The sequence below is a fragment of the Bidens hawaiensis genome, unplaced genomic scaffold (genome assembly GCF_021521415.1).
Source record: "Bidens hawaiensis isolate Kalapana, Puna unplaced genomic scaffold, B.hawaiensis_p1.1 tig00000702_1, whole genome shotgun sequence".
NCBI lineage: Eukaryota > Viridiplantae > Streptophyta > Magnoliopsida > Asterales > Asteraceae > Bidens > Bidens hawaiensis.
In genome coordinates, this window is record NW_027491042.1 from 3,840,018 (window position 1) to 3,863,176 (window position 23,159).

The 23,159-nt window shown below is 34.1% G+C and overlaps 1 protein-coding gene and 1 pseudogene across 3 annotated transcripts; one reads left to right on the top strand and one right to left on the bottom strand.

Moving 5' to 3' along the window:
- The first annotated feature begins 277 nt into the window (after positions 1–277).
- Positions 278–4,620, top strand: LOC143533217 (putative magnesium transporter NIPA1). Its single transcript, XM_077028070.1, has 8 exons — positions 278–781; positions 1,649–1,705; positions 1,803–1,893; positions 1,982–2,142; positions 3,234–3,361; positions 3,439–3,576; positions 4,013–4,105; positions 4,192–4,620. The coding sequence occupies exons 1-8, from the start codon at positions 652–654 to the stop codon at positions 4,372–4,374; spliced, it is 981 nt and encodes a 326-aa protein (XP_076884185.1). The 5' UTR covers positions 278–651; the 3' UTR covers positions 4,375–4,620.
- Positions 4,621–12,612: 7,992 nt separating this feature from the next.
- LOC143533227 (coronatine-insensitive protein 1 pseudogene) lies at positions 12,613–15,252 on the bottom strand (annotated as a pseudogene). 2 transcript variants are annotated; one of them, XR_013135318.1, is made up of 2 exons: positions 13,061–15,252; positions 12,613–12,958 (listed from the first exon to the last, which is right to left on the bottom strand). The product of XR_013135318.1 is annotated as a coronatine-insensitive protein 1 pseudogene, transcript variant X2 (transcript). The 2 variants fall into 2 exon arrangements; XR_013135317.1 differs by having other exon boundaries at positions 12,613–12,977.
- Positions 15,253–23,159: the final 7,907 nt, after the last annotated feature.

A 23,159-nucleotide genomic window follows, 5' to 3' on the forward strand; every position in this document is an offset into this window, starting at 1 on the left:
CTTCGGTTTAGACTTTTAGCGACCCATCTAAATAACTATCTACCACCTCTTGATTATAATTTATCGACCTTTTAAGTTCATATACCATCGATCATATTCAGTACCATTAATCTTCAGTTCCTGCATTCCAGTTCATTCTCAATAGAAGTTCCTCAACCGATTGTACCATTTAAAGCTCACCCCAATACATTTAAAAACCAGTTTTTAAAACATTACTAATATAAACACTTAACCCGACAAATTCCCTTGACCCGACCCATTTATATTAAAAAATAACGGCACAATTCCGATCAACCTTTCTTTTCTTTGTGTGCACGTAATCGTGGTACAATTTCTTACTCGTATTCGTGTCACTCCAATGCTTTACTTTAAAAAGCTTGAAACTTTTGAAAACCTAATCCCTATAACATGTGATCAGTCATTTTCCATCTGAATCGATAAAGAAGACATCGTGTCACTTAATCACATGCTACCCATTTCAACCCGACACCCAAAAAGCTTCTACTTTCTTGTTTTGAGTTCCATTTCGACTTGTTTAAAGTGGGTGTTGGTCGAAAACTGATAAAGATTGAAACTTTTGTTCGTGGGTTTTCAAATTCCAGGTGAAAATCAACAAAATTGTTGATTTTGTGATAAGGGTTTGTGTTAAAGATGGGTGGAATGTCGTCTGATAATGTTCATGGGCTTGTGTTAGCTTTGTCTTCGAGTTTATTCATTGGGTCAAGTTTTATTATTAAAAAAAAGGGTCTCGTAAACGCGGGTGCTACCGGAATTAGAGCAGGTTCTTTATTACTAACTCTGAATTTTGTTTTTCATGTTATGTTTCAATTTGGAGAAAATCTTGTAAATTATGGGTTATGTATGTTAGTTTATCATGATCATCATGATATAAAGAAACATATGATGAATGTTGTCTCATTTTGAAAAATGGAATAAATAGGAATGTGCATGCAACTGAAATAATAACACTAACTCATAACTGAAAGGACTGGGCCCAACCCAAAACTGACTGTTTGGTTTTTATGTTTTTTCAAAAACCGAATTTTTGATTTGGTTTCAGTTTTGCGTGTACCGTAAACCTACAAATATCGAACTGAACCAACTTTTATAACCGAACATAACCCGTAAAAACAAAAAATCGACTTTTTTTTTTGAGTGTATGGATTATTTTTTTATTTTTGAATGTTAAGTATTTGTATAAAGTGAATAAGTGGTACAGCTCACAGATTTTCATCCCATATGGCAAAACTGAATCGAAGCCATTGTGAAAACCGAAAACCAAAATAAACGAAATAAGCTGCTTTCAGAAATCCCAAAACCCAAGACTCGAATTTTCAGTTTTTGGTTCGGTTTTAGCCAAAATCCGACCTATGCACATTTCTATAATTAATAGTATTTTGGAATTGATAATAGCTTGAAATTATCAAAAATGTGAAACCTTTAGAATTGTACTTAACTATTTGGTATTTTAAGTAGCTTTTTGAGGTGAGTTTGTGATTGGGTCTTGATTAATGGGAATCCCAACAGTAATCCTTAACCAAATAAGTTCAGTACCTTAAAAATTAGTAATATTGAGAAAAGAATATCAATATATTTGTATTAGCATATAGATTTGATTATACTACCTTATATATATTTCTTTAATTAGGTTTAGGAGGCTACTCATACTTGAAAGAACCCTGGTGGTGGGCTGGTATGATCAGCAGTAAGTTCTAATCACACCACAAATGTATATTATTATTTATTTCTTTCGTAATCGCGCATTTATAATAACTGTTTTCATTATTATTATGAAATTGCAGTGATCATAGGTGAGGTGGCAAATTTTGCTGCATATGCATATGCACCAGCAATTCTTGTAACACCATTAGGGGCTCTAAGTATGATAATCAGGTAGATTACTTTTAGTTTATGATTTTTTTTGTACCATTTTCCTGATTTAAAGGTGATATTTTCTGCACATGTATAAAATCTTGCGCAGTGCAGTTCTAGCCCATTATTTTTTAGATGAAAGATTGCATATTTTTGGTGTGATTGGGTGCGTGCTCTGTTTGGTGGGGTCGACCACAATCGTCTTGCATGCGCCACAAGAGACTCAGATTAAGTCAGTTAAAGAAATTTGGTCCTTTGCAACCGCACCTGGTACGCTATGCTATATAGTTTATAGAGTTAAGGTCAGTGTTTGCCCATGTGGCATGGCTGTTTTAACTACTTCAGTAGAAAGTCCAATTTTTTTGACATATCATGGCTACGGGTTGTTCGCCCCTGACAGTAACACTATTAGATTTGTTAAGTAGAAGAGCATTTCAATCATTTTACACCTAAAGGACTATTTATGTAAATTTAAAAGTTCATTTTATAAATGTAACCATTTGAATATAATTCCTATTAGCCTACCTTTTTTAGGTGTAATATAACTAAAATGCCTTTCTACTTAATAGAAAAAAATCGGGCATTTAAGTCATTATACACCTAACTCCTAAGGGACTGTTTATTAATATTTTATAGCTACTTTTTCTAGAATAGCCATCTAAAAAATTTAAGTCCTCTTGGCCCTCCTTTCTTAACTATCCTTAGGTATAAAGTGGCATAAGTGCCCTTCTACTTAACAGGAAAATCTATAGCGTTTAAATCGTTTTACACTTAAGGGATTATTTATGTAAATTTTAAAGTTAGTTTAAAAAAATAATTATTGAAAATTAAATCCTCTTGGCCCATCGTTTTTTATTCATTCCTAGATGTAAAATGACTAAAATGTCCTTTTGCTTAACATAAGAATCTAGGGCATTTCAGTCATTTTACACTTAAGGGACTATTTATGTAAATTTTTAAGTTTGTTTTTACTAATAACTATTTAAAAATAAATGCTATTGGCCCACCTTTCTTATGTTGTCTTTTAAGTGTAAAATGACTAAAATGTCTTTCTACTTAACAGAAAAATCCAGCGCATTTTTGTCCTTTTACACCTGAGAGACTATTTATGTAAGTTTAAAAGTTAATTTTTTAAAATAACCATCTAAATAAATCCTTTTGGCCCACCTTTCTTGACTAGTCTCTTAAGTGTTAAATGACTGAAATGCCCCTCTACTTAACCAAAAAATCTAACAGAGTTAAAATGGCCAAACCACAAGAATGAAAACCAAACTTAACTCTAATATATATTTTTGATAAAACAGTTGGCAAAAAGTTATGGCTTTTGATATCTTGACACAGAATAGTAGGGTCTTAAACAGGATTTCTGGTCTATGCTTGCATTGTTTTCATTGTTGTTGGCGTACTTATTTACCGTTATGTGCCACTCTACGGTACGACCCATCTGGTCATATATGTCGGGATTTGCTCTCTGATGGGCTCTCTCACGGTTCGTGTTATCTCGTTACCTGTTTCAGTTTATCTTATGGTTAACGTTTTTCGTTCTTAAAGTAGTGGAAAATGTAGGTTATGTGTGTGAAAGCAGTCGGGATTGCCATGAAATTATCGCTTTCAGGAAGTAATCAGTTCATATACTTCCAAACATGGTTTTTCACTGTGTTACTTTTTGGTTTCATTCTGTTGCAACTCAATTATTTGAACAAGGTGAGTTAAGAAAGATATATTTTGAGAACTGCCAAAACCAACAATATGTTGAGAACTGCCAAAACCATGAGAACCGCTTAAGACATGCATTTCGCTTTTCAACGAAAAAGTTAAAATTGTGAAACAAATGTGTTTAGTGTATGTGCATATATGCGTATAAATGTGTGTATAGTATAATAGTGTATCTGCATATATGCATATAAATGTGCGTATAGTGTAATAGTGTACGTGCATATAGCATTTAGATAGAAGACTATTAGTACTTTTATTTAAAAAAAATAAATCTTAAATATATTGACGCTTTTAATGCATTGTAGTCAATTTATATAATGTAAGTACAAGATTTAATGTGGTTCTCATAGTTCTCAACATACTATTGGTTCTGAAGTGAATTGAACACACACAAAGATACTGGTGTTTTTCAATGTGTTTGTAGGCACTAGACACCTTCAATACCGCTGTGATATCACCTGTTTATTATGTCATGTTCACCAGTCTCACAATCTTGGCAAGTATGATCATGTTTAAGGTGATTTTCTATAACCGTGACACAAAAAAAAATTTAACATTTTTTTTGGTTTCTTGATCAAGAATTGATTTTTAAAATTCTTGCAGAACTGGGATCATCAAAATGCATCTCAGATTATATCCGAACTCAGCGGTTTTGTCACTTTTTTCTCGGGGACGTTTCTGCTTCATAAAACTAAAGATATGGGAACTCGAGCAACAGAATCACCAAAACTTTCAAGTTCATCAACCAGCACCCGAAATGAGGGCCCCACAAGGCCAGAATTGTGAATTGTTACATGATGTATGTGGCGGTGAACCAAAGCTCCGGTGACCAGTAACGCCATCGGTTGGTGGTGGTTTTGTGGTATATTAGAAGGTTTTAACAATAGAGTTAGATGCTGGTGAGAATCATGATTATTTTTATCAATGATTATGTTGATTTTCTTTATGTGCTTATTATATTAGTGTGCATACTTTGATAAAGTTCTGGTTTGTCACTAGTTTTTAGTTCTAACTTTTAATATTCAAGTATATTATTATTGAACCGGCATTTATGTTTTTTGATTGCCGATTTTCAATGTGAATAACCCAAAAGTATAATTTAACTTTTTCTGATAATAACTAGAAATCAAAACATAAACATTTAAGTTAGAGTAAGTCGAAAGTTGTCATTAATTTGGGCGTGTTATACACACATAGCTATGTCTTAATAACTTTACTATGTGAATCCACTGCTGTGTATATATGATTTCTCTTGCGTCTTATGCTCACATCAATTCATGCTAAAAAGCATATAAGGATCATTCATGTATCAACTTTTCACTTGTGTATGATGAACAAATGTACATTCAGGTGACACACTCTACTTGTGCCAACGTCTAGTTTAATGTGAAGGGTCGTGTGTTGAAAACTGCGTAACCTTCACATTACAGTATTCATCACTTAAAAACTACAAGACATTGACATGCCTTTTCCATTAACTGCATCAATGCACTGCCTTAACACGTTCTCAGCATCTGTGGGTTTATGATTGTCTAGAAGATGTACCCACCTTAATAATTTAACAAGTTGTAAAAATATAATGCAACATAGGTAGTTTTTGCTAATAATACTTCATACGTGTTTGCCTGATAACGAGAGGTGTTGAAGGCAAGGCCGTCTCCGAGAATTTAAATACCTCGGCCGAGCCAAAATATAGAGGGCCCGTAAGCCTTAACGAAATTTTTTTTATTCGCTAATGTACGTGGATAAAACTTTTATCGACTGATTTATTATAAGCATAAGTCATTCTGAGCATATAATTATCTCATAAACCATTGCAAATAACCTTATTTTTAACACCAAAAAACATATATATGTAATATGTATAAAAAAGACTGTAAATATTTTTTCATTATAACATGTAACACATTCAAGCTCCTAAACTACTAAGGTCACAATGTCACATTATTTTGTAAAATTGGTAATTGAATCTTAACAATATCAACTGCATAGAAGGCATGTATTGTAGAAAAGAGAAAGTAGAATACATATGCCAAAGTTGATATGCAACAGTAGATTCACGTATAATATACAGAGTGTTGGACCCTACGATCTTCTCCGGTCCCTGATCTAATTTCGAGTTCTTGGCCACCATAATCAATCAACAATATAGTAACAATATATAAACAAGATATTGAAGAAACAGGAACTTGATTGGTTAAATACGTAAGTGCGTTAATGTTGTGATTACAAAATCTCCTGAATGTTCATCCTATATATACTGAATGAAACGACGCAACGTGTCCCTGAACGGTTATGTGATAACCGTTCATAACTGCCACTCCTAGATATATGGATCCAATAGATATTTGACAATGGTTCACGGGTGACCGAGTGGCGTTCGTTTGTTAATCAATGGCGGGTAGAACTTTCACATGCAATTTAACATGGGAGAACCGAAGTTCGGCATGAGGCTGAAGGGAATCCGATCAGAATGCGTTTTGGCCGAGGGTTGCACAAGGCGTTCGTAAGGAAAGCGATGAGCGAGTTCAAGGAAGGAAGGCCATTTACAGAACCATTAAGACGCAAGAAAATACAAGACAAGAGAGATCAAGACCAAATGAAGAAGTCTCAAACTTGGATCAACGATTAGAGGGGTGAATGTTGACCTTAATTGCATGATCAAGTTTGATATAGTCTTGTGGTTCAATTTTGTATTTGGTATAGAGTATAGTTGAGGGTACTTTATGCAACATTTGTTAGTTAGGGGGTTTTGATGTTAATATTAGGCGGTTATAAGTTAGTTATATAACAACCAGGTAGTTATATAACCGTCAGGGGTGGTTAATTAACCGCCATGAGGAAAACTGTAAATAGATACTCGATGTAAATATTTGTATCGTGTCTTGTTCGGTCAATAAAATTTGTGTTCCGGGTTTCATCCCTTGTTGTAATTCTTTTTTGTTATGTTCTTGATTGTTGATTGAATCGTAATCTCCTGGTACCTTCATTGTGACAATCGTCAATTTCAGGTTAACTCCGTTAACTCAACTCCGTCAATTCAAACTTAAAGATCATTGAGTCTATAACGCACACCTCATTACATTTAAACTAGGGCTTAAATGACGCTTAACACTTACTACATGTGTAGTCTTTCGGGAATTGCACCGAAACGCAAACGAGTTGACGCAAACAATTGGTGAATAAACGAAAAACGTCAAAACAATAATTATGTGATAATTATGTGTTAGACTTATGTGTTATGTGATAACATTCTTATAAACATTAACTTAATGTGCTAGAACTAGTTAATTAAGCTAGAAAAGTAACATTTGAAAGTTAAGGGACCAAAGTGTATTATATTATTATTATTAATAATAATCACCAAACCCTAACCTCTACCCCATTCCCAAAACCCGATCGGCAGCCCCCCTTGCCCCCCTCCTTGCGATCGGCCCTCATACACACACATACAATCAAGATTGTTCAAGTTTGATTGAAGATTAAGGTGCTAGGAAGGTATAAACGACTATCCTATGCATCCTTTATACTTAATTTCGATTTTTAATGGGTTAATTACAAACCCTAGATTCCAAAAATTTCATATATTGTGTTCATATGATTTTTGTTTGATTTGATGATGTATTGATGATGATTGATAACTAGAATTGATATTGTTACATGTTAATTGTTGTGTCTTTGATTTTGAGATCAAATAAAACCCTAACCATGTATGTATGGTGTAATTGATGTGCATGGATAGTGGTTATGGTGTCTAGAGTGTCATATGAAAGGATTATGGTCTATAGATGATTAATATGTTGAATTTTGTTGCAAACAGTTTCTGGACAAATTGTGTTGTTGATGTTCAATTGACTGTATCTGGGTGTAAATGTGAAAATTGGTTGAGATTATTGATACTACAGTAAACTAGGTTGAGCCTAGTTTCTAAAGAATATAAATTTGCAATTTTTGGACTTGTAAAAGTTAACTTTTATGATTTTACAAAAACGTTGTGCAAAGCTGAGTTGTTAGACCTGCTGTTAGGTTGTTTTGTAAATGTTATATCTCATGAACTACGAGACCAATTGGGTTGGTTCCACTTCTGGAAGTTGACTTGTTGAGTTAGGAACCTAACCCAAGTGGTCTTGCATTTTTTGGATTTTTCGTTTAACGGGAATTTCAAATAACATTCTATTGCGCATGAATTTGACTGTTATGAGCTTGCTGTAATGTTTTGGTCATTATGAGAAACCTATGTGGAATAAAAATAAAATAAAACATGTTCTGGAAACCTAACACATATATGCTTTTGTGATGATTTTTGGTAAATTAATTGAGATGCTATGATTGGTGGAATAGTACAATCTTTCAAGTAGAATTTCTGTCTCGGTGAAACTAGCTGCTGAATTTTGTGAAAATGCATGAAACATGATACTTGCTATATAATTGTTATGTTTTGACCAAATTGCCCCTGTGGGGAATACTTGCTAAATAGTTGTCGTGTTTTGACCAAATTGCCCCTGCGGGGAATAGTTGCTAGTGATGTACATTATTAATACATGACACGTAAACGATTGTTCACACACGTAGCGTATCACAAATGTGCTTGTTAAGTCACACACGATTCACAAACAAACACGAAACGTGATAGTTGCATAGGTACTACGTGCCGGGTCTAGAGACTCGTTAATAGTTCCGACACTTAGAAAATCTCTTTGTTGTTTTAGAACGCTAGAGAGAGTTTTCTGTGACGCGCATCACTTGGTGATTTATTTTGGGAATTCTTCGCAAACAGTGAGTTTCACTTACCCCTTTAAACTGTTTTAAACGCTTTTCACTTGGGGGAGATAACATACTCCGATAAACGCATTTAAGATTTTGTTAGTAAATTATATATCACTTGTAAAGGCTAAGTGGCAAACGAAACATTTGAAGTCCTACACATCGAACCGGTTAATATTTGGAATAGCGAGTCACTGTTGAGTAGTACTACTGGGTTTGACAAACCCCACCCAACGCTAAACTCGACTGGAGGTCGAGCGGGTGTAATTTTGGCTAACACGTACCATGGTCTGGATGACCTGGTGACAAGGCACTTGATAAACAGTCAGCTTCGGTGTCGAACACTTAGTAATACTTGTTTTATAGGCTAGCTACCTATAGATATATAATTGATTTAACACTATCTGGTAACGCAAAACGCTGAACGCTGAACGCAAAACGCTAAACGTTTTATTTTCTATAAACTTGTGAACTCACCAACCTCGTGTTGACACTTTTAGTATGTTATTCTCAGGTAGCCGAGGCGGGCGCGCGGTATAGGATCATGCATTGCTTGAAAACGCTTTTGTTTATGCAAACTATTTTAAACTGTTATCATTGGGTTTTAAGTCGTCCTGCGTGACGCAATTTTTGTCTTTTGGTTTTTACGCTTCCACACTTATTTTCATTTAAAAGTTTTTATGGTTTGATTATAACTAATGAATCTGATCCTGTTAGTTCACACCCTCTGACGGTAAAACTCCGTTAGTGGATTTAGAGGGTGTGACATACATAGAAAACGTAATTCACATAGAACACAAGCATGCATTTTATGGGATTAAAGTCCGGAGTGCAAGATGGAAATAACCAATTTTAACCATTAACTAAACTCTATTTAACCTTATTAAACTACTGGAGTTTGTTTGATCGCTTTTGGACATTTATTATTAGGGGTGTAAACGAGCCAAGACACTAGCGAGCTACTTTGCTTGGATCATTGAAAAGTTCAAAATGAGCCAAGCTTTTTCAAGCTTGAGTCGAGGTTAAAGCTCATTTAATTATCGAGCTCGGGCTCGAGCCTTGTATGGGAAGCTCGTTTAGGCTCGTCAAGCCTTAATGAGCGTTGTGTATTTGTAAGTTTTACCTCTTTTTAAACTTCTATGAATTAAATTACACTACATTACCAAGATCGAGCTGAGCTTTTGCACGTTTAAGATACTACATGAGCTCAAGCCAATCTTAGGCTCGTTTAAGGTTTTTCTACAAATATATAAAAATAATTAAAATTGGATATAAATTAATTAATAAATAATAAACGAGTCGAGCCCCAGCTTGAAGAAACAACTCATGATCCGAGCTCTCTCTCTCGTAAGTCAAAACGAACAGAGCTCGAGCTTAGTCAAGCTAGGACTTGGCTCGTTTACACCCCTACTTTTTATGGAACTTAGACCTCTAGACGTGTTGTTCCATACTTTGATCACTTCCGATTACACCCTTAACACTTCAAACACATTTAGAAACAAGTGATCGTTTAAAGTGATATGTCACAAGAAATCAAAATTTGCGTTGAATTCCATTGGTTTGAATAACTTTTAATCGTTATCGTTTGTGATGATTATAAACCATTAGACACTAATTTCACTATCAATTTCTATGTATTCATGTTGGATTTGTATCTATGCTCATAACCACAATTTTGAGGAATTGAATATATTGAAGGGTGTACTGATGCTACTAATCATTTAAAATGTTAGTAGGGGCTAGTTTGACACAGATTTGGAGCCTTGATTTTAGTTAGAATTGATTTGGATTTATTATCAGAAGATGAAGTTAAAATATTTTAATCATACTATTCAGAACCAAATTTCTGAAATCGGATGCAATTTATTGGCTAAGAGCTTCTTTTCTAAGGGAAACATAACCGGATTGGTTCGGCTAGACACCTGTTAAGTAGGATCGGTTCGGTTATCAGTCAATGATAAACAAAATTCCAAATATAACAAGCTGAATATATTATTATCCAAACCGATGAACACCTTAAACCAAAGTACGACCACCAATTTCCCACTACTAAAGCTGACTTTGCAGTTTGTCATTGGTTTTTGAGACTTGGACGTACCAACCAATATTCCACACCAAGGCCGGCCATGACATATGGCAAAGTGGTTGATGGCATAGGCCCGACTATTCGCTAGGCCCGGAATTTATTTATTTTTTAAATTATATGTACTTTTATGAGAAACTATATGTATACTTAACAAAGTGGTTGATGGCATAGGCCCGACTCAATTACATAACAACTAACTTGATCTAGTGGTAAAGGGGTATGACTCCCAACTAAAGATTTTTTAAAAACCCAAGTCATAATCAAAGAAGCCAATTTAAAAGTTAAATTGTTTAAACCCATCAAAATCTCCTTTTACTTAAGACTCAAAATATTTTTCGCTTTCAGCCCAATATTTTTTTTCCAATTATCAGAGCGGGCCCTGTTCCACACTTATTTTTATATTTATATGCTTTTTTAATTCTTTGAATATGGGCATAGTCGGGTGAGTGTGAGTGTAAATAATGTCACTTAGGTGTCGGTGTGTCACATATCAAATATTTAACAATGATCAAATTAAAAGTGTAACCAAATTTAAAAAGCCACTACCATATAGACCAAACCAAATTTTATGATAGTACCTTTCACCATGGATAAAATCAAAACTGCAGTATGGGAATGTGATCGTGATAAAACAGCAGGGCCCAGTAAATTATCTTTTCAGTTCGTTAAAAGATTTTGATTTATTTTGTAAACTCACTTTCCATCGACAATAGGATATCTTTTCAGTCATTGGAGATTAATCAAGGATGTAACTCATCCTTCATTTCAATCCTACGTAAATCCGAAGGCCCATTGTCTTTATTGGGGTTTCGGCTTATTAATCTCATCGGGTATATACAGGCTCGGCCCAAAGGGAGGGCGAGGAGGGTGACGAACCCAGGCCACTCTTTCGAGAGACCCATAATTGTTAAAAGTTTACAAGATGCTAAAGTATATTTTATTTAGCATCTGATTTTAAAGTTAATTTTGACAAAAGTAAACCTTTTGAATTGGGAGTCGGAGGAGATTCAACCTAGGGCTAGGATCTTAAAATGCCAAACAGGTTCATTCCCTTTCTTTTACATAGGGCTACCCGTGGCCCGTGGGAGCAAACATTAATCTTCCCCAAACGGGAAACGCAATTACGTTAACAAAAGATGTTTTGGATGCCTTCCATCAAATTGTCTTTCCATATTCAAAGTCCCCAAAATGTTATTGAATCTCTCCAAGGCATTAGCAGAAATTCTTTGGAGTAAAAAGTACAAGATTAAAAATTAACCGGGTCACATGTTAGCCAAAGAAAAGGGTGGGGGTGAAGCGGAGAGCATAAATCAACGAGTATAACACTTTTGACCAAATGGTGATAAGAGGTACAAGGAGGACAATTTGCATCTATGAGAACATGGAAAAACAAAAGCTCAATTATCATCCAGAGGAACATAGAAAAAGGTGGCACAAATAAATGCAGGCTTGAAAAGACACTATCAACAACACACACAAAGATAAAAAGCATGGCCCCCGAAAAGACCGAGACTGGCCTATCATACATCAATGCCGTCTTCGGGTTTGATGCAGAATAGGCTTTGCGATTCAAAAGGGGATAGCGGCGCAGCTTGTTGCTCGCTTACCCATTATTCAGATGTAGCTAGGTTTGTGTTATATATAAAAAAAAAATTAACTTAAAAAAATTTAGAAAAATTCAAACAAAAAAAAAATATCCTTTAGGATTCGGGTTTGGTCCAGTTTCACCCCGACGCGCATCCAAACACTTTTATCTGTTAGTATAAACCTATTTAAATCGAATATTATACAATAAGTTTGAGAAATTTTGGTAAATATTCATGTGTTCTAAATTTTGTAAGATGTTTGGCCCAAATTTATATTGTTAAATACTATTTGAAATTATACGAATGTGTGACAAGGAAAATTGCTTGTATTTCCCTCTGTTTTCCCCAAGCATACCACAATTCAAACCCCAGCTTTACAATTTTTTTGCAGAAATACTCTAGGTCCTAAATCTTTCAAACCCTAAGCCACAAATCTTTACTGAGATTTTATTTACAAAAATGTAAAAACCAATTACTCAATACTAAAGTTATCATCTTGGTAGACCTGATTGTCAGTCAAATTAAGTAAAGTAAATGAAACACCAGTATTGGCTTCTAAAACAGAAGATTAATAACATTGGTTATTTTTTGAATTGGCAATAAAAAGGCCAACTTTTCCTGCAAACTATGTACCAACAATGGTTAATATCCAAAAACCTTACAAAACAGTTGACTTTATTTGACTCTTTTAACTACATCTTGATCACAAATCCGAATAAGACCACAAAAAGAAAATCAAAATAGCTAATTTCTCAGTTTTGAACTTTATGAAAACAAAAAGAAACAACTCCACAAGCAATAGAATATTACATGCAACAATCTTGAATTGTAATCCATGATCATCTTTGATACCTTTTAGAATCTGATCCTGTAACGCGCCACAATATCACTATCATTTTCTTGATAAATCTTGAATATGGTCAAACAGGTCTTTCTTTAAAGCAACATATCACCTTCAATAAACCAAGAAACAAGATAAATGATTCAATTCAATACTTTTATCAGGCAAATGAATGAAACAATGAAAGACAGATACTTGTTAACGTGGGTTCACATTCACAGGTGGCGGGTGTAGAGGAAGAACCGTTTCTGGGAAATCGGTTCGTTGTCCCGCGAGTGAATAATAAGCAAGCAAAGACGGTGGTTGCGGCTGATCTGGATTCCCGGGTGCAGCCTCGGTTCCTTCAGCACTAATCAACTCCATATTCCAAAACGGGCGGGCCATTTCCAATATTCCACTACAGTTTACACTGGCCCGATAACCTTGAATCCACAAATACCTTAAAGAAGGTACATTAAGCACAAAATTCGCAAGCGCGCGTTCACTAAAACCGCACCCTCTCATTTCAAGTTTCTGCAATTTTGGACACCCTTTTGACAACTCAACAAGCCCTAAATCAGTCTCACCAGTAAAACCAAGAAGCATGTATCTAACGTTCTGTGCATACTGCCCGATATAGCCCATCCCAACATCAGTCAACCCACCGGGCCTAAGGTACACACCTAACCGTTCTAGCTTCGTACACCCGTTAAGCAAAGCCCGAACACCATTATCCAATGGCAATTCTGTAACTCTTTCCTCTTTATCTAACAAAATCATCCTGAAATCATAAAGCTTTTTCAGATGAGTTCCTACACTCTCCAAAGCCTCGTTCGTAACATCGGTAAGATTAACATGTATACACTCTAATTCAAGGCACCCTTGTGATAACGAAATCAGACCCGTTTGCGAAACGAAACCCTCTTCATCGTCACCTCGTTCAATCTTGATGCGTCTTAGCTTTTTACAATACTGGCTTATAACCTGTAAACCTCTGTCTCTAATGGCATCCCTAGTGTCAAGAACTTCTAAATTCGGGCATCTTTGAATCAAGAAACAATGATCTTCCGTGTCAAACAGAGCATACAGAAGATCTAGTTTCGTTATCCTAGAAGCTAAAGGGATAACAACCGGCATTTCGGTTTGACTCATGTAATTCATAGCCATTGACCTCAAAAGCGGAGGGAATTTCAAACCCGCGTATTTCTCTAACTGATTCGTAAACTGACCGCCCCCAAACTCTTGTAAATTGACTACATGACTAAAAAACTCAACAAGGCCCGTAAGATCACACTCGCTGATCTTCACAGACACCAAACTTTCACTACAGTTTTTCGCAATTAACTCAAGATCTTTAAAACTAAACTTAACAAGATCCGTCATGTAAAAGTTTAACGATTCAAGAACCGTGTTACGCAAAGCCAATTCATGTAACCACTGTCCATCTTTCTCCACAATCAAACTCTCTTGCAGATACAAAACTCTCAAATTATTACACAACTTACCGATCTGCAGCAACCCGTCTGTCGAAAACCCGGAGCACAAATCGAGCTTCAGAACCCGAAGCTCTGGACCTCGGGTTGTAGTCAACAACTCGATATCCGAATCACGAACAATCATCCGCCGGAAATGAATCGATTTCAAACAATTCAACGAACCCGCGATTTCTTTAACCCACGGAGTCACAAACCCGCCCCAATTCTCTGGGATTAAGTCAAACATGGCGGCGCGTGGCTTACCTTTAATCGTTAAAGATTCAAGAAGCGGAAAGCGTTGACGTAGACGCGCCGGTGTGATGGAGTAGCAGATGGCGATGGTGACGTGCTTACGTGTCACGCCGTCGAGTTCGCACCATTTCCGGCAAACTAAAGAAACAGAGCTCCGGTCACGGCAGTCGTGTATGTACGGTACAACACAATTAAACACCGTGTCAGTAAACTCAGTTGAATCGGCGTCTAATCGACTCGCCTTCGAAGGTTCTTCCATTATTGATCAATTACAGACAAAACCCAGAAACCCTAATGGTTCAATTACAGATAAAAGAAACCCAGAAACCCTAATTGATCAAGAAACCCAGAAACCCTAACTGATGAATTAAAGATAACGAAAACCCAGAAACCAAAATTGAATTGGAAGCGTCCGAAGTACGGACGAGGTGAAACGACGGCGGAGTAAGGGTGGTTTAACGACGGCGAATGGTGGGTTTGGTAATTTGGACTTTTAGCGACGGTTAGAAATGACAAGGAATCCGGCCGGCAATTGGAAGCTTTATTAAAAAATAGTTGACCTTTTTGAGTATTATTCTTTTCATATAGACCCTTGTAATTATGAAAGCTTTTCAAATATTAACTTTTATCTAAGGGGTTTAAGAAGCTTCTAATTTGGTTTAAAGACTTAACTAAGTTAGTTAGTTAGTTGTAAGTGTGGTTAAGGGTTCATTAAATTTCATCAAGAATTGAAAACTATTTACGAAAATGTGACATTAGCCTTGTAACTATCTTACTAATTGTATCTCCACCATTTTCTTTAAAATGGTCCCGTGATATTTCACTTTAGTGATTTTTTTTTTAAATAAATTGTTGAAAGATGTATTTTGTCTTGTGTCACAATCATTGATGGGAATTTATATGGAAGTTTATTAATTTCTTCAAATAATTTAAGGAATATATGAATTATCTTTGTATCAAATCCATTGACTTATACAAGTAGTCAGCTAGAAGTAAACTTTTATATTTCTTTCGTATAAACTCTTTTCATGGGTTTGTCTTGTTACACAATTTGATCGTCATGTCATGTCACCTATGATAACGAGGAAAGAACGTATAATGGATTTAGTGAACGGGTTAAAAAAATAAGAAGGTATGACGCGAAGGAAAATAAAGGTAAATGAAGTTGAGATTGAATCTAATAATGAGATAAATCGAGACCGGATATCTTTGGCCAACATCGTCTCTCATCCCATTCTGCCTTGGCCTTTCCCATTCGCGGGCTCCATGTCAATGAGCATGAAAATGTGGTCCTTTCCAAGGGCAAAGCATTAGCAGCCAAACGAGTATAATGGGTCGGGTAATTTGAATGGTTGTCACATTTTTTTGTTGCTTTGCTTCATGGTATTCGATTTCTTTTAGGATTTAAAATTTGTATGTTGTGATGTGTTGGTAAAAGTTTAAGTGATCATTAAACAATATATGATAGCAAGCAAATTTGGTCAGAAGTTATTATTTCTTAAACTCAGTGGTTAATCGATTTAGTCAAGAATATGCAACCAAAGTTTGTACAGAAACCATGTTTTAGTTAAAATAAAATGTTAGGGTTTGATGTATTATCGAGATGATCACAAATCTAATCTATGTGTAGTCATGTACTCATATTTTAAGCTTATAGAAGATATAATAAAGTTTAAAGAAAAACAAATTACAGCAAAATAATACATACATAGATACATACGTACATGCATGCATGCATACATACGTACGTACGACAAACAAGTGTCAAAATCAAACCAAAACTTGGAACCACAGGAATCGAACATAAGTAAATGAAATAGGAAAGGTTTTTGTTAAAGTAGATTCTACTTGCATTCACATCTTATGGTCTCTTACAATATATATATAATGATATAAAAGTATTAAGTATAGCTGACCAACAAGTCTGAGAATTTCGTCATGATTTCATAATAAGACTAAATGGAAATTTGGTTCGTTTTTCATGTATGGAACAGCAAAAGATATTCTCCTTTTGAAGTATGAAACTAATTAGCCAAAGGACTTGGTATCTTTAAAGAAAATTCAAATTCATAAATTATTAACTATATATATATTATACATAGACGTATACATATATTTGTGTTTAAAGTAAAAAATTTCCAAACAATGGATGCTTTATCAAGAACGGATTTAAAATTTATGCAACCAGTTAAGGCTATAAACGAACCAAACATTCAGTGAACACTATTCGACGGGAAGTTTGTTTATGTTCGTTCGTTTAATAAATAAACAAACATGAACAAGATATTTAGTTCGATTAATAGTTACACAAACAAAAATGAACATAGTCCCAATTTGTTCAACTATGTTTGTGAACGTTCAGTGATATATTCATAACGTTCATTCATGTTCGTTTGTATATGTTCATGAAAGTTTTTTTTACATTTATTTACTTTATCTAAACACTTTGTATTCTTTAATTTATTACCCCAAACATAAAATACGAAACAATATCATCACATTGTATTTTACAAGTTTCCATTTCCATCCTTATTATTCATATTAATGAATACATTGACCTCAATCACTATGCTTCATCGACTTTATTTGTGTACTAGTTTGAGGCCCGTATATTACACGGGTAGTTGATGAAAAGTTTTTACTTTTATCATTAAGCGAAATATAGTTAACAAAATGATCATATATTTTATACAATTACAATTTACATTAAAATTATATAAATTACATAACTAAGATTACACTAATATGTTACAAATAAGTAAAACAATCCTTGAACGCTACATTTGTGATTGTCCGTGTTTATCACAAATCAAATATTTAGTCCATGCCTACTTATAACTCTTGATAAGGTAACATACGGGTATGTTTATAACTCTTTATATTATTATATAGCTACGTGTAATTATCCGTGTGATCAATAAAATTCTTCAAGTACATACCAACCATAGATAAATGGTAATATATCCATGAAACTAACAAAAAAAAATATTCTTACACATAAAATATCATACATGTTAATCAATTAATATATATAATGTCATTTTAAATCATGTGCTCATGTTTATCCCAAAACATGATTATCCAAAAAACCAGATTATCTGAACTTTGATGATATAGTCATCCTTGTAATTTTTAGAATTTGAAATTGAATGATCATGATAAATTTGATGTCATTAATATTGTGTGTATGACAAATATTTACTTGATGTTATATTTTACAATTAACAATTGTATAGTCAAGCAACATATAAAATCGGAAATTAAAATATAACATAATGTTTTTTTTCATTCATATTAATGGAAAATGACAAAGACATACTAACCGTAAAGTCATGCTCAAATAAAAGTGATTATTTTGAGTTGGTAGAATAATAGAAGATTTAAAGTTGCATAAAGTGAAGGTAGTGATTTTTATTTATAATAATTGAAAGTATTGGATAATGAATGTTTAAATTTTGAATACTAATCCCCTGTCATTTGTTAATATTATTGGAGTTGTTGGAATATTTAATTAATTGATATATATATTTTAAAAACTTACAAAAAAAAAACCCAAAGATTTTGGATTTGTTGGAAGCATGGTAAATGACTTTTAACCGGATTAACTATTTTTTTAAAATTAATGTGAAAATATATGTTCCTAAGCATTTTGGTTTGAATTATAAAAGAAAATATTGAAAACTAAATATTGATTTCTTATCGTTAAAACTCTTTATACTACACAAAAAATCATAAAAATAAATGACATATACTTAATATAGTAAATCGGTATACATGTAGATTATAAATATACAATTCAACTTCAATAATTTAATGCTAAACACCAAGATATATAATAGGTATTCTCTATGTTTGCAATATTTATACAAAACGTTTGGAGAAACTTAAGAAAATACACATTTTCCCGAGTTTAAATGCATATGAGAAGATTTTAAATCTAAATTTGAAACCAATCTTATATAAAAAGTTATGCACTGTTGCTCGAATCTCAGTTTAAAAAACAATTTGTAGTTATCACACAACTTCAAATTCTTCGACAATAATGCACTTTTATTTGCAATTGCCTGTGACTTTAAAATTATATTTTAACAAACTTGTAACGTCAATTTTAATATTTCCTTATTTTATTATTTCACAATTAATGTTAATGAATGAATCAGTTAGGATTTACATATAATAAAAACAAACTTGAATTCATATATTGACATCGCTTAAAAGATAAGGACCATATATTGAAATAAGTGAAAAATATGTGAGAAGGGCTATGAAGATGACAAGTGGCAAAAATAAGTAGTCTTTTATTAGAATAGATAGATTTTAAACAAATCTTATATAAAAAGTTATGCACCGTTGCTCGAATCCCAGTTTTAAAAACAATTTGTAGTTACCATACAAATTCAAATTTTTCGACAATAATGCACTTTTATTTGCAATTGCCTGTGACTTTAAAATCATATTTTAACAAACTTGTAATGTCAATTTTAATATTTCCTTATTTTATTATTTCACAATTAATGTTAATGAATGAATCAATTATGATTTACATATAATAAAAACAAACTTGAATTCATATATTGACATGGCTTAAAAGATAAGGACCATATATTGAAATAAGTGAAAAATATGTGAGGAGGGCTATGAAGATGACAAGTGGCAAAAATAAGTAGTCTTTTATTATAATAGATAGATGCGTGTTCCTGAACCATAGTGAACACGTTCATTTTCATAAGGAACGAACACGAACATGAACTCTCGTTTGGTAAGTGTTTGTAAACAAATTATATCTTTAACAAACGAACATAAATAAAAATTTGTTCGTGCTTGTTCAGTTCATTTGCTACTTTACAGCCATTCATTGTATTAGACTTGTGATAGATTTAGTAAATAAATATATGGATGTTGTTGGTTTTCTCTATTTTTGGTGATTGGAATTCTTTAACATTGGAATTCTTTAACATTGTAATTGTTCTTTACTTTAGGTGAAAGTGATTGGAATTCATTATTGGTTTTCTTTTATTTTTGAGTGAATGGAATTCATTTTCTTTTTTTTTTTTTCAATTTTGGGCGAAATAGACAAATTGATCGTATGTGATTGGCCTAGAGTGGTAAGAGGTGAGGGGGGTTGGGGTGGTGGTGGTGAGGGAAATAAAGAATATAATAAAGTGCTATTGATGTAGAAATGAGCTTAGGGCATCTTTAGGATTGAGTTTAAAAACACCTTATTAGCTTATTGGCTTTTTTAAAAAGTCAATAAGTTAAATGGTGTTTGACAATCATAAAAAAACATTTTATTTTAGTTTTTTCAATCAAATCAATCATACCCAGTAAAATCCCACCGACAGCAGAGCTATAGGTAGGGTCTGGGGAGGGTGGGATGTAGGCACACCGTACCTCTATCCAAAGGAATAAAGAGGTGGCTTCCAGAGAGACCCTCGGCTCTAAGAACATGTGTATGAAGCAAAAAAAGGAAATCAAAGTTTAACAGTTATATAAAAAACTACTACTAATTATAAAAAACTACTACTAATTATTAGCTTATTTTAGTTTTTTGAAATGGTTAAAAAACAGTTTTTCAAAAGCATCAAATCCATTTTTGAAAAGTCATAAACACTTTCAAACTTAATCCCAAATAGTATTAATTTTGAATGTCCTGATCTTAAATCTTTAAAAATTTGGTAACTATATAAAAACTCTGTAAATACCGGTGTTGGTATTGACCGATACCAATACAAAATTTTCTAATACTATTTTTTTGTTTAAAAAAACTTAGTACCGATATAAGGTACTATCTTTTTAAAAACTAATCTATCTTGATGGAATATAAATATTATTCATTTCCCCGCTCGTTAAAGTTAGCATCACATTTTTTATTTGCGTATTCCAAATTCCTTGTGTATCAATTTTATGCTTCATGTTTATTTTAATTGCATTGACCTAATTCTCTTTGTGCAACACTCTTTTAACTTTTAAATTTTTTTTTAAGTTCATTGAAAACTAAGTATGTAATTAAAGTCCTAAAGGTTTTCACTTTAAAATATGAAAGGTATCACATCAACTTTCTTAAATTTACACATGATACACAAGAATTTGGTTCGGATACGAAATATTTAGCAAAATATAGAGTTACATGACTAAGAGCATTCCCATCCAACTCCCTATTCCTAAATTCAAAATTACGCTAAAACACGTTATATTTTCTATCTTCTTTTCAATTAAATAATACTTTTTTATACCTTTATCGTTACCATTTATCTTTCCTTCACTCACAACCACTTTCAAAATATATTAAAAAATTATATGGGATGAACAATAACTTTTCAAATATACAGAAAAATCACTACGCTTTCTAAAATATAAAAACTCTTCACTCACAACACCTTAAACCACTCTCTAAATATTTAGTAGAATAGGTTTTGCGATCCAAAAGGGGATAGTGGCGCAACTTGTTACTCGCTTACCCATTATCCAGATGTAGCTTGGATTGTTTTAAATGTTAATAAATTATTTAAACATTCTCTAAATTATAAAAACACTTTCTCACATAATATGATGGATTGGATGATAATGCTCTAAGGTTAAGGTAGATAAAGTGGATACATGCGGCATGCATCACAAACACACACGTGTATTAGCGAATTAGTCATATATAAGTACACAACATTAATACCCGAAACATTCAATATCCGTTTTAAGAAATATTTTCTAAACAATTTGATTATGGGCAACCGTGAGTTTACGATGCCACCACCTCTTCTCGGTGTACCTATATGTTCTTTTATCACTTCAGGTAGAGCCATAACATGTTACAATTATTCATTTTATACAATTAAGTCGCATGTTACAAACATTCACTATTTTCTACTTGTCAAAAAAAAAAGTTATATACACTACCATGTATGTTGCACATAACCACACATGCATTTCGAAGAGGGTTTACGGGTCTTAGGCTGGATAAAATTGAAGTCATAGTCCACCAATACAGAGGTGGGGAAATAAACCGGTTAACCAAACCAACCCGAAAATCGAACCGAAATTGAACCGGTTTGAAACCAATAATGTAGATACCGGTTTGGAACCGATTGAAATCGTAGGTTCGGAACCGGTTTGTAATTTTATTCACCGAAATCGGTTCCAAACCGGTTAACTGAACCGAAACTGGCCAAAACCGGTCAAAACCCGCCGAAACCGATCAAAACCTGAACCGAAATCGATTGTAACATGGTAAGAAACCGGTTTCAACCCAAATCAAAACTAATCATAAACTGGTTTCTACTTTTGTTGACCAATCCGAACCGGTTTTAACCCAAACCGGTTTTGAGTTTTAAACCGGTTTGTGCACCTCTATACCAATATTTGATTCTTTCCACTTGTCATCGGCGCAACTTAGTTGGGGCCAGGGGTGGCCCCGGCCCCCTCTGTTTTTTCGCTCGGTGGTGTAAAATTATCAGGTTTCGGGCCAAAACTTTTTATACATAGTGTAACTTTACCCGTTTTCGACCGAACTTTTGAGCCCGCCCCCCCCCCCCCCCCCCCCGTTTTTGGCTCGGTAGTGTAAATTTACCCATTCCTAACCGAAATTTTGAGCTCGGCCCCTCCGTTTTTTCACTCAGTAGTGTAAATTTATCCTTTTTCGACCGAAAAATTTTATAGATAATGTAAATTTACTCGTTTCCGACTGAAATTTTGAGCCCACCCCCTGTAGTTTATGAACTTTTTTATACATATTGAGCCCGACCCCCTCAACGTGTATGTCCAAGTTTCGTCACTGCCACTTGTTATTCACATGCCACGTTTATATTAGTGCACACTACCACGTAAGTGACACATAAGCACCCAATAACTAATAAGCAATGTATCCAATCTTACTCTAATTTGAAGTGCGTTATATTTATAAATGACCCTAATCCCATCCTAGCAATTAAAGTCTATCATGTTATGTTGGATTCGTAGGCCTTGTGTGGGTCGGTTTATTATTTGAAGTTCAAAGGACAGACTGGTGTAGGGTAGCCAGACCGAAGCCCGGCCCAGTTTGGATTTCTTGTTCAATAATTTACAAACCCTAGTTCAATTTCTATATAAACCACATTATGTACTTGTAATAATTGTCACTCAATAAAGAAATACCTAGTTGCCACCCGTGAACGTAGGTAAGTTTAGACGGAACCACGTTAAATCCTCGTGTCCTTTTATTGCTTTCGTGTGTTGTGTTCGGTTCGTGTGTGCGTTTAATCCTAACAAGTAGTATCAGAGCCAGGTTCAGATCACACGAAGAACACGCTAACCAGTTCCTACACCACCGCTAGCCGTCGCTAGGGTTCCGCCACTGCTGCCGTCCGATTCCCGCCGCCACAGCAGTCTGTTGTCGCTGCCGTTTGCTGTCGTGACCAGTAGCCGCCGTTCAAAGTCTTGCTTTCGCAACCGCTATTGAGCGCCGCTAGGAGCCTACTGCCCCAATTTTCTGACTGGCGCAGGTATTGAAAGACTAATCGTTGATTGGAGTATTTGGATTCTGTATGGAAAGCAGTTAATTTTCAACTATCATTTTTGCATCTTGTGAGTTTTCTCTTTTCTACTTCCTGTACGCCATT

Excerpts from the sequence above, each read along its gene's own strand:
- LOC143533217 (XM_077028070.1), top strand. The coding sequence starts at position 652 with ATGGGTGGAATGTCGTCTGATAATGTTCATGGGCTTGTGTTAGCTTTG. Across the intron at positions 3,362-3,438 it reads CTCTGATGGGCTCTCTCACG|GTTATGTGTGTGAAAGCAGT; the intron begins GTTCGTGTTATC and ends TGGAAAATGTAG. Across the intron at positions 3,577-4,012 it reads AACTCAATTATTTGAACAAG|GCACTAGACACCTTCAATAC; the intron begins GTGAGTTAAGAA and ends ATGTGTTTGTAG.